The 13,026-nt window shown below is 38.9% G+C and overlaps 1 protein-coding gene across 1 annotated transcript in view; it reads right to left on the bottom strand.

Annotated features, from left to right (window-relative positions):
* Positions 1–13,026, bottom strand: part of LOC146657141 (voltage-dependent N-type calcium channel subunit alpha-1B-like) — a 342,261-nt gene that overhangs the window by 234,288 nt on the left and 94,947 nt on the right. The window contains exons 8-9 of the mRNA XM_085424990.1: positions 840–955; positions 567–653 (exon numbers count right to left, since the gene is read on the bottom strand). Coding sequence (XP_085281116.1) covers positions 567–653; positions 840–955 — 203 coding nt within the window. The remainder of the gene's footprint in view (positions 1–566; positions 654–839; positions 956–13,026) is intronic.

A 13,026-nucleotide genomic window follows, 5' to 3' on the forward strand; every position in this document is an offset into this window, starting at 1 on the left:
GGTTGTACAAATATTTTCCATTCTGCTGACATAACACCCAAATTTGCTCTACTGCTGTTGGCGTTCTGTAAAATAACACAGTTCAAGTTTGCTATTGAGAATTTCTTAAAAAGGAAGAGTAAAAAACAGGACGGTATTCAAATGACAGAAAAGTGAGTCACAGCTGCATGAAGGGCACTCATATTACAATGCTAACTTCAGTGAGCCTCCTTCTCTCTCCTGCATTTTGATCTCATTGGCCTTCCACCTTTATAACCATAATAAAGGTTAATTGTAATCCTGGGTGAGTTGCAGATGAGAGCTAGTCTGGTCTATGAGCACACATGTAAACATACACAGGCACATGTATGCACAGCCACATAGCCACACACAAAGCTATAATAAACGTAAATAGTTTTTTTTTAAAACCTAAAAAATATGGGACCTGTAAGTCTTATAATGTGCATCCAAAGATTTTTAGATTTCAGCTCACTTTTTATATTTAACTTCTTAATGATGGTTGCATGTTGTTCTAAATGTAAATGTTTTCAATGTTGAAAACTGATTCTGAAGATACCAATCCTCACCAGAGTTGTTGTGTTTTCGTTTGTACCATGCTCCATCCAAAGATTTCTCTTCTGCGTTCTTGTCTTCCTCAGCCAGCATCACTTCTTCTGCAACACAAATTATGATAAACAATTATGTCATAATAGTGCTAACATCAAGTAAAGCAAAGCTGTTATTGAAATCCAACGGTAAAAATCAGTATATAACTATATATATAAATATATATATAAATAATATATATATAAAAAACTAAATTTACACCTGCAGTGTAAAGATATGATTGTGTTTCTGACCCGCTTTGCAGATCCACTCCAGGTACCCAGTTAACTCTCTCTCTATTTGCTGTTGTCGGCGAAGCTTCAAGAATTCTTGCCTCTTCTCCACACGCTCTCTCTCCTTCGCAAATTCCCTGAAAAAAAACACAAATACACACACATGCACACACACACACACAAAGAAAAGTTATTAAAACTGACAAGTCAACATAGACCCTGGAGCATTCAGCTGTTGATGGGTACACAGACGGCGGTCTTCCAGCAGGTAAGGCAAAGTCCCTGTCTAACCCTCACACTAAACTGAAAAATGGTCTTATACTGAGACAACCAAATACTATCTGTCACAACGGTAAAACACACTGTTCTTTCTTTTACTAATTGAAATGAGATTATCTCAAGTCACAGTCTGATGATGTTTGACTTGGCCAGTTTTAGAAAATATTTGCAATTTAAAACCAGTGACTTCATCTTCTCCTCATGGGCCAAGACAGAAAAAAGATAAGCTAAAAATAACATGCACATTGGACATACTCGTGCTTTCAGATAGAATGGGTTCCATTAAATACCCTGCACTGTGAACAATATATTTGTTTGTATTTGTGATAGTATAGCTGATGATAGTAGCATACCACAATGATGGGGTTTTAAAAAACCCACTTTAAATTTTACACGGAACTGAAGTTTCCAGCCAGTCCTTAAATACTGAAATACTGCTGGTGACTGATGATAGCAAGAAATTATTGCCAAATTCTTTGACCACAAGCAGCTGGAAAACCTCTTACACAGTAAATGTTAGTTTTCTGTTGTCCTGTTTCAAGATAAAAGATTTATTTGCAACAATGGCAGTGGATTATTTGAGTTTGTTGGACTAAGGTCTTATTGGATTCTAGGGAGACTGGAGGTCAAGTAAATACCTTTGTGGTGTTCCTGAAGCACCTGAGTAGTTTTTGAGGTATGGCATTTTGTTCTTTCTTGCAGACTCCTGCTGTGAGGAGTACCAGTGGGGAGTGGGTACATTTGGTTTGCAGCAATGTTTTTAGTGGGTGCTAAAGGTCAAACTAATGACAAGAAACAGGGTACAGGGCTCTGGGCCACTGTGCTACCTGTCAAGTAGGGTGGCTGTCAATTCATTATTTGTACAGTCAGCATACTCACATTAAAAGAAAAGAGAAGCATATGAAGGAGAAAGAAGGAAAAGGAGAGAATTCTTAATGTCATGGAAAAAAGCAAAAAGACACTGATGATAGCATGACTCGAAACTGTTTCACTCACATCTGGAACTAAAAACTGCTGTCTGTGAACTGTAAAATGCATTTATGACAGTGTGTAAATCTAAGTAGCTCTAGAGCAAGTGGATTTTATTTATCTTAACAAAATAACTGATAAGAAAACATCAATAAAGATTATCATCACTGGTAGACCTACACCTTCTCATCGAGACACACAGGAGGCAGCAAAGAGGTAACGTAGGGAAATTTTCAATCAAAAGTGTTCAGGCAGGCATCCAATCTTTATGTAGTGTGCATGTCCTCTCTAGCCCATAGCATCCCCAACCACAAGGTGCACTAGAGAGGTTGCATAAAACTGCCTTGACTCTGAGAGAGACTGGGATGAAGGTCTGCCTTTCCTGGTGTGTGCTGATTGCAAGGCGAAGCAGGAATATCACGATTTTAGTGTGTAGTATTTAGTGTTTGCACATAATGTGCGAAGGCCCCTCAAAGTGTTGAAAGAGCAATTATTGGCTGTCAACGCACCTCCTCAGACTAGCGTCCTTAATTTCGTCAGAGTTCAGAGAACTGTTGCACCATGTCTGTTTTTTTAATTCACTCTACAGTTTAGTGTTTTCTTTTCTTTCCTGGAAGAGTGGAGTTGTAGTAGGTAGGTAGTTGTAATTAGCTGTTTGTAAAATTGTAAAATAAATGTATTTAACACACAGTTGTTCTTTGGAGACTCAGCTTATGTATGTGTAACCCAGTGTTAAAAACGGGATTAAAAGCATAAATATTGATATACTTTTGATTAAAATACTCATTTCACAATGGGAATAAATATTGATAAAAAGCAATTAAATATAATAAATACTGATACAAAGCATGTAAACAAAACATAAGTTTAATTAATATGTGGATAAATGGTGTGGAGGCAGGACTTTTAGAGCGTTCTTGTCAGACACCCTTGGCTCCTACGAATCTAGAATCTGTCTGATCTGGCCCATATTTCCCTTCTGTTCTGGTATTGTTGTTAAAGGTAACTATACTGCCTATACTACATACAAAGAAGGCAAGAAGTAGTGCTAACAGGCCTTACATGCCCACTACCAGTATTTCACCACCAGTGCTACATATGGCTTGTGCTGTTGCCCTCATGTCCCCTCCCCTTAAGCCCTTGCAGATATGGGTCCAAAAAGCTTAAATGTGAAGAAAAGTGCTCCCATCCACCACTGCTTTGTTTTCCACAGTGGCAGAACAACTAAATTAAATCCAAGCTGAAACTAAATCTGCCTGCATAAAAACAAACTGCTAGCTGACTTTGTCACTATCTTTAAATTTGTCCTGTAAGCTTTGCGCCAGACTGACAGCAGCCAAACGCCTTTCTTTCCCTTATATACTTGCCACATGCAGTGGTGCATCTAAAAGGTCACTCACGGTGTATTCCACTAAATGTATTTTTAAAAGTAAAAGTTAAACATCTTGTTTTTCAGATATATAATTAATGTTAATTATGTAAGTCTACTAGTAAATGATGATATAGATTTAAACTGCCTAGTTATACACTGACCAAGATGTGTGATGTAAGTCTGTAAAGGTTCTCATTCATCCAGGTCATTGTAGTCTAAGGAGCTTGGAAAGAAAAGCATCTGGACTTCTTTAGGTTGCTTGAACTTAAAGAAGTCCAGACGCTTTTCTTTCTAAGCTCCTTAGACAATGTGTGATGTAAGAAACTTTTAATCACCTATTTACCACATTAATATGAAAATTTTAATCATAGGCAGTGGAACTCGTGTTATGTCCTTTTGAATATAACAGGCAAATTGAATAAGTGCAGGTTTAACCAACAATTTCAAATTGGTAAAGTAGTCTAACTATAGTTAGACTTCAATTCAATTCAATTTTATTTATACAGCGCCAAATCACAACAAGAGTCACCTCAATGCACTTTATATTGTAAGGTAGACCATACAATAATACACACAGAAAAAATCCCATATGCTCATATGATCCCCTATGAGCAATCACTTTGGTGACAGTGGGGAGGAGAAATTCCCTTTTAACAGGAAGAAAACTCCAGCAAAACCATACTCGGGGAGGTGCAGGGCCATCTGCCATGACTGGTTGGAGAGAGAGAAGGAATACGGATACAAAACATGCTGTGGAAGACAGCCAGAGATTAATAACCAAGTGTGATTCAATGCAGATAGGTCTATTAAGTGAGAAAGGTGACTGAAGAAGAAATACTCAATGCATCATTGCGGTCTTGTCGAGTACTGACAGGGACTAGAAAGAGAGTGTATTTCTCCTATATTGGCTTCCCTTCATTGGTTCCCTGTTAAATCCAGAATTTAATTCAAAATCATGCTCCTCACATACAAGAGAAAACCGCAGAGTCCAAAATTGCTTTGGCAAATATTAATTCAATATTAATTTTAGTGACCTCCAATTGTAAACGGGTGTCATAACTGCCAATGTGATTAATTTTATTGAATTTACATTTAGCCTTAGCCAGCAGTTTCCCTCAATGTCGCCTGCTCTGGCCCCTGGAAGACAACTGACTATGGTTACTGGTGTCTCTTGCTTCTCATGTCTCAGAACAGAATCACTAATTACCAGAGTTTGATCCTCGGCGGCTGTGTTGCCGAGTGGGGGAAAGCAGTTAGACACATGAACAGCTTTGTCGTGGACCAGGGGCTTCTGTTTAAGACTATACTTCGTCCTTACCATCACCCAACCACCCTTTTCTCTGGCTGCATGGCACAGTCTGCCAGGGGACAGCTAGTGGGCCTATGTTACCTTCTGCTGTAACTATAAATTAGGCAGTGAATACACAGAGAGTGTGCTTGGAAGCATGTGGAGATTACACTACAAAATAAAACGTTATTAATAAGTTTTGTATTAAATTGCTACGCAGATTAAGCTACACAAAAACACCACTGTGTGTTTATACAATTCTCTGCATTTAATTATTAGTTATTATTAATCTCTGGCTGAGTTCCACAGCATGTCTTTGTCATGTCTTCATAGACTCATCCCCAACTTGTTGCAGCAGATGGCTGCCCCTTCCTGAGCCTGGTTCTGCTGGAGGTTTCTTCCTGCTAAAGAGACTTTTTCCTCATAGTGCTCTACTAATGATTGTTGGGGTTTTCTCTTTATTATTGTAGACACTTTCATTATAAAGCGCACTGAGGTGAGGCAACTGTTGTTGTGTGCTATATAAATAACATTTAATTGAAGAATTTTATTCAATTAAGTTCTCTTGCTACATTAATTTAAATTAATTAATTTTTATTTTAATTAAAATAATAGTAACTTTTAAACTGTTCTCATTTATATTGTTATATACTTAACATCGTTTTTTAAGTCACCAAATGCCACTGGTATGCAAATATAAGGTACATATTCAAGGATAAGTCTTTAACAGCAAGTGTAAAAAAAACTTTACCAACATTCTTGACATTTTTAAGTTTAGTCAAAGAATGCTGCAATTGTTCATTTAGTTTTTTGTCTTTGAATATTGTATATTAATCAACAATCACAACTTAAAATTTATTGTTATATTTTGATGGAATAGTATAAATATTTCAAAATAAATTATTTTCTACATACTAGTTTTTCTTCACTGTTTTTGAGCAATCCTCTGACTTTCAGGTAGGACAGAATGAGACTCATAAGTGCCTACCAATGATGCCAAATGACAATATAACAATTAAGTGCATCAGCATGAGGAAAAATGTCATGATTTATGATGTAGTTTTAATCAAATCATGTAAACATAAAATAATTCAAATTCTTGGATGACAAAAATGGGAATGTCTGTCCTGCAGATGGCCAAAACTGCTTTTAAATTAAAACACATTTATATGTTACATGTTGCAAAAAAACATATTATTGTGAATCATGTATTACCAGGTATGCTTTTAATAGGCATTATAAGGCACTTGTTATTACAGGATTTACACATATAAACATGTTTGATTCAACCAAATTAAGCAACCAATGCCAGATATATGTCATCTATCTTTGTTACATTCACTAGGCTAACTGCTGGCATGCTGGCTATTATTATATGTAACAACATATTTAGCAATTACATTACTGATGACCAGAGATGGGCAGTAACGCGTTACTGTAATCCGATTACTTTTTTCAAGTAACAAGTAAAGTAGGGGATTACTATTGCAAAAACGGTAATTAGATTACCATTACTTTCCTATAGGAATGCTGCGTTACTGCGTTACTAAAACCGTGGGCCTTTCTCAATATGCGTACTTATGCGTACTTGCGTTCTCGTGTACTCGTGATACGGCATCAGTCGGAGACCAAGTACTGTTGAAATTCGAAGTACGCATCAAGTCGAGAACGCGAAAAAGTCCTGGATGTGTTCTCGCTCCGCCCGTTTTATCGAGCATGCATCGGTGTTGACTTGTGGGGACTTGGTACAGCTTAATATCCCAGAATGCATTTTGTCCAAAACTCAAACGCGGCAATGGCGGACGAGCGGGGCTAAAAACTTTTAAATATTACTCCTTCTGGGTCACAAAATTATTAGTTATTTTCAAGCGAGAATGTAGCTGTGTAAACTTCAAATATCTGCTCGATTTATCGAGATATCATATATTTCGAAACGCGCTCTGACGTTTTCGCAGACGTCTGTGACCCGCCAGCTCCACAGCAGACAGCGAGGTGGAGGATTATTACAGCTGGACTCCCGGCACATCGTTTTCAACCCCCCCGCGGTCTTTCGCTACTCAGGTTAAACAAACCCCAAACCCCAGTAGCTGTCTATTGTATTGAGTGTCCACTAAAACAAAAATAAAAGCGTTCTAACATCTCACCTGCTTGTTTTTATTAAGGTATGTACATGTATGTACATGTACACTATTTTTATTAATAGAGATTTCACTACTGAGGTTAAACATGATATATAAGTCACTTAGATCACTTCTAAATGTTAATGTTTGGTTTATTTCAGTGTTTTATTTGTTCCTGAGTAAACCGGTTTGGCTGTGATTAAAGTTAAGCTTCATTACATATTACTCACAGTTAAATTAAGAGGGGACCGCAGTAAAAACTCCGGACCTGTGACCAATGTTCCCTCTAAGCTGCGCACGTGCGCAATTCCGCATTGCTGGCACGGTCTCTGCGCACAGAAAATCTGCATTGCGCACAAAAAAAAATCTAACCTGAATTGAAATTAAAATTAAAACTTTAACAATTCTGTTTTGTAATGTTAGTCAGTAAGTGACTGGCTGCTCCCGTATGGGATTAGAACGATGCCACCTTATCCCATAGTTTAACCGATGCGTATATACGCAGCGAATCAACGGCATTGACAGGCTATGACAGCGTCCTTACGTGTCGACACCGGTGTTTTAGCTAGCAAAGCGGCGTGGCTGATGTGGACTGAAGCCACGTTAATGACAACGTGTACAACCATTGGAGATGTGAGCAGGACAGACAGAACAACTGACGGAAAAAGTGTGGACTTTATACCAGTTTTTAAATTGTGTTTATAGGCCACGTAAAACCAGAGTTATGATAAAAATATCTGCAATGTTTGGTTTCCTTCCTGAATACTGTCGTTGTTTATATTTACTGCGGGAAGAAACGGTAAAAACGGCGTTTTATAAGAAAAAAGGCTTCAAAGCCTGTGAGCAAAAACAAACTCCACCCCCGTCTCCCTTTCCTATTGGTCCAAAAAAGTACCATGTCGACCAATCAAAAAATGATATGGCAATGTGGCATCTAGTTGTTAAGAAACGGGGGGAAGTTTTAGGAGTGAGGTGGTGTTTTGAGATGTGAGAGATTTGAGACGTTTAGCGCAAATATTGTGTAGTTAGTGTGTAGTGTAGTCAATAGTTTTGTTGTGTGTGTCAGAACAATGAGGCGACTGCTGAATGTTATAGGTGTTACAGCAGTGATACATCTCCTGTTGTCAGGCCTGCAGGTATCAGGCTGTTGTTCTCCTTTATCTCATAGTGGACAGAAATTATTTTTGGAGTGGCACAAATAATTTGTGTGGCATCAAATTTGATGCAGAACAGCTGATTGTTCTCTAAATAGTTTGAAATGTTTATTTAAAAACGCCTTGCCTGCGTTAAAAAAAAAAATAGCTGTAAAAAACTTTGTTGTTTGCCAAACTGAGTTACTTTTTTGAAGAAGTAACTATATAATTAACTGCCCAGCATTGGTCATTATATACTATATTTTGCAGACAGATTCACAGACTCTCTCCCAGACCACAGACTCATAATACAAGTCAGAGCTTTATAAAAAAGAAAAAAAAAGAAAAAAAAAGTAGTAAGTTGTGTTTTCGAAATTGGAGTTCAAGTTATTTTTTACTTCCAATGGTGTTAACATACTACACAGGACTAGATTTTTTTTTTTTTTAATTTTCATTGTAAGTGGGCCAAAGCAGTTAATTAAAAGTATTCTAACATAAATGTAAATGCTGTAATTTGATTATTTTAATAAACCATGTAACTTGGATGGATTCGATGCTGGCATGACCACAGTGCACACGTCTGCTCTCGCTCACAGTGGTCCAAGGGACCGCTCAGGGAGTTTGTGTGTTTCGCTCAGACACGTGAAAAATTAGAGGGAACATTGCCTGTGACATCATCAAGTACATGAGTCCATACTCGCGTTCTAGGCAAGTCCGTACTCCCGTGCGTTCTCGCCGAGAACGCGAGTACGTACTCGCGTACTTGAGAATTGAGAAAGGGCCTGTGATTTTTTTGCGAGAATGTCTCATGACAGTGACGTAAGCAAGTGCGACGTTCGTAATAACAGCTGTGTGCAGATCAACAATGTGATAATATATGCAGCGTTTAAAGTGTAGAAGTACTGACCTTATTTTGAGTTTGATTCCATAAAAAGTGACAAAAAAACAGTGTCCATTGTGCGTGGGAAGAAAACTTCTTTTTACAGCGAAAATATACCCCTAAACTTCCAAGCAAGCACCGAGTGCGCTAAGACATAATGGGAAATTCACAGAGAAACTCACGGATTCATCCACTGACCACTGCGGCACACCTGCACCAGGGTAAACCTCCGCCTACCCTACTCCTGCTTTACTGGTGAAAATCACCGTAGTAAATAAGCACAAAAACAATTGAAACTATTCCATACCGTCACTGTCATTATATTATGCTGCTATTCATACTGTCATTATATTAATGCTGCTATCCTGTATATATTGTACATACTATTGTTTGAGTACTTACGATTGTTTTTTTTGTACTTTTTATATTTTACATTTATATTTATTATTGAAACTTGCACCAAGGGAGTGGCACTCCAATTTCGTTGTACTCTGTACAATGACAATAAAGGCTATTCTATTCTAGAGCAACAGGACCGCTAGTCTTTGACTTTATTTTCTGCTGTGTTTTACTTGCATCTATTTGAAAGAGTGAGTGTAAACACACACAAAAAAAACATTTTATGTGCTGGAATGTGCAGAAAATAGGTTTAAATATTAAACAAATTTCTTCCAGTCAGAGAATGTTGCATATAATCAAATTTTTGCTTGATGCATAAAGTTAAAAGATTAAACGAATAAAGCAAGTTTTAAAAAGGGACTTTTCCATTTGATTACATTTTGTATGATCGAGTATGCAGAAAAAGTAGAACTGGGCTGAAAGATCTATCGCTTTATCACCTATTCAGGTTGTAAATCGTGTTTTTAAAAAGTAACTAAGTAACTAAGTAATTAATTATTTTTGAAAATAAGTAATCAGTAAAGTAACGGGATTACTTTTTTGGAAAAGTAATCAGTAATTAGTTACTGATTACTTTTTTCAAGTAACTTGACCAACACTGCTGATGACTAAAATTAGTATTGTATGACATTATACATAAGTGAGTACCTTGAAAGTGCATCACTCAAGAGTTGTCTGCCACACTTGACGTGATACCAGGGGATACAGGAAAATGTCTATTTCACAACTGATTGGAAGTGATTTCTGGACGTTCCTGGCTGTTGTTGGGTAAAATCAGTTGAAAGTGCCATAACAATAAACTTGGGAGTGATTGCTTTAGAATCAGAATGGGTTTTATTGCCAAATGTTGAGCAGGTTTACAACATTAGGAAATTGCTGCGGTGCTTCAGTGCAAACATGCTGTCATAAATTGCGCTTAAATAGACATGAAAAAATAAGAGTAAGAATAAGAATTAAAAGTGCTACGTAGAAAGATATATGCATGAGATATATACATGAGAATAAGAATTAAAAGTGCTACGTAGAAAGATATATACATGAGTGCAGGTGGTGATCAGTGCCAAAACATGGAATGATGCAGTGAACACAGCGTAGGGTCATGAGTTAGTGGCGGGGACAGTCGTACGTTTATTGTTCATGTGTCCAACAGCAGAGGGGAAGAAACTGTTCTTATGGCGAGAGGTTCTGGTGCAAATGGACCGGAGCCTCCTGCCTGAGGGGAGCAGGTCAAACAGACTGTATCCAGGGTGAGAAGGGTCAGCTGAGATCCGAGCTGCACGCCGCAGTGTCCTGGAGGTGTACAGGTCCTGCAGAGATGGGAGTCTACAGCCAATCACCTTCTCAGCAGAGCGCACAACACGCTGCAGTCTCTGTTTGTCCCTGATAGTGGCTCCAGCGTACCACACGGTGATGGAGGAGGTGAGGATGGACTCGATGATTGCGGTGTAGAATTGCATCATCGTCCGTGTTGGCAGGTTGAATTTCTTCAGCTGCCTCAGGAAGTACATCCTCTGCTGGGCTTTCTTGATGACGGAGGTGATGGTGGGCTCCCACTTCAGGTCCTGAGTGATGGTGGTACCCAGGAAGCGGAATGAGTCCACAGAGGTGATGGGGGTGTCAGTCAGGATGATGGGGGGGGAGTGGGGCTGTGTGCTTCCTGAAGTCCACAGTAATCTCCACTGTCTTCTGGGCATTCAGCACCAGGTTGTTGTGGCTGCACCAGGACACCAGACGTTCAACCTCCCTCCTGTAGGCAGACTCATCCCCGTCCGAGATGAGCCCAATAACGGTGGTGTCATCTGCAAACTTGATTAGCTTGACAGACTGGTGGGTGGAGGTGCAGCAGTTGGTGTACAGGGAGAAGAGCAGAGGAGAAAGAACGCTGTGTTCTTTCTCCCGGAGGGGAGCCGGTGCTGATGGTCCGAGAGTCCGAGACATTCTTTCCCAGCCTCACATGCTGCTTCCTGTCCGTCAGGAAGTCAGTGATCCACCGGCAGATGGGATCAGGCACATTCATCTGGGATGAGCATGAGCAGATTGCCACAGTCACCTGTAATTTTCAGAAATCATTTCCCCAGCAAGTACTATCAATCTCCAGCAACCACTCACAAGTTAGTGGTCAAATGTCAATGGACTAACTTTAACTAATGTTATCCAGAAGAAAGACAGCTTACATGCTAAAGCAGATATATTACTTAAGTTATCACAACCTGGAGACAACATAAAACAACTATTTCTTGTTTTGTCCTCATGTGGAGTTTTGGGATCTATGTTGTGGTCTTGTTTATTGATATTAATGATTAGTGAGGAATCGCTGACTGCTGACACTAAATGGAGAGGAGGGACACTGAGGTATGGTATTCAGGAGAAAACTATGCTTTGGACTTCTGAGGAAAGTCTGACCCAAGTACTTCGTATAGAAATATGCCCATAGGCTATGAAAGAAAACCAAGAGTCAGGGAATGTCATTTATTATATTACAGTCTATCAAGTAAATGTAATAAATCTAAACAGATGTTATTCTTAATATAGCAACATTTCTTTGTATCGTCTTTTTTGATTTTTTGTTACAATACTTATTTGTCTCTTCTGCCCCTCAGTTTCTTCATCTCTGTAAAAACAAGCTAAGTGAAAAATGAGATATGCAGGAGAAGAAACAGAGAAGGGGAGGTCAAAAAAGAGAAGGTGGAGGTAGACAGAGAGACTTATAAAGACACAGAGAGAAAGACAGACTACTGAAATAACAGAGTGAGTCCACCCCAATTCAGCGTTGATTGGTGTCTCCCACACAGTGGAGGGGGAAGCTCTATTCTGCATTGCAGTGGCTGTCTGCATACCTTCCTGAGGTTATGTGTGTGTGTTTGTATATGTGTGTGCAGGTATGTCTAAATCTAATTTTTGTGGTTTTATATGTGTCTCTATATATCTGTCTCTCTGTGCATTACACAGAGTCTATATTAAACTTCTAAACTCATGCAGAACAAATATTTTCTTCTCTGGTAAAAAGAGGACATATAAAATAAAAATTTGCATATGCATAAAAACAGACCAGACTGTCCATGAAATGCTGCTACAGTATGTATGCAGATATACATTTTGTAGGTATACTTCAGGTAATTCAGTTCAATTCATTTTTATTTATAGAGTCACCTCAAGGTGCTTTACCTTGTAAGATAAAAGCCAACAATAACACAGAGGCAACCCCAAAAATTAGACAACACCCTTTAAGCAAGCACTTGGTGACAGTGGAAAAGAAAAACTGTCTGTAGCAGAAGTAGGCTATATATGGTAGAAATATGTTCTCTTTCTACAGTACCCTCGCTGCATCTGAGACATGATGTTTCAAATTTTTTGAGATATTTCACAAATGCAAGAAACCATTTCACTTTTCACAGTGTTAGTAGAGGCCAAAGTATTGCCATCCAGAGTAAGTAAGCATATAGCAATGAGCTTGCCTTTCCATGATGGCTCCTCCTCTTCCTCCTCTTTCTTGGGTTTCTGCTGCCTGAGGTATTCACTGAGCGGTTGGTTGGGGCCATCTTACTGATGTATTTATGGATGTTCGTTGCCTCATCCTGGACTGTGGTACTGACGATCACTAGTCCCTGGCCTCCTGCCTTACGCTTAGCATACAGCCTCAGGGTGTTGGACTTGGGTTGAAACCCTCCATGCATGGTCAGGAACTTCCTGGTCTCGACGTCAGTGGCTTCTGTCTCCTCCTTTGGCCAGCTTATTATCCCAGCACAGTTCCTGATCATGGCAGGGCGT

This window comes from Rhamphochromis longiceps, linkage group LG12 (genome assembly GCF_057381845.1).
Source record: "Rhamphochromis longiceps isolate RC_006_pf linkage group LG12, R_longiceps_female_GT1.1, whole genome shotgun sequence".
In the NCBI taxonomy this organism is placed as follows: domain Eukaryota; kingdom Metazoa; phylum Chordata; class Actinopteri; order Cichliformes; family Cichlidae; genus Rhamphochromis; species Rhamphochromis longiceps.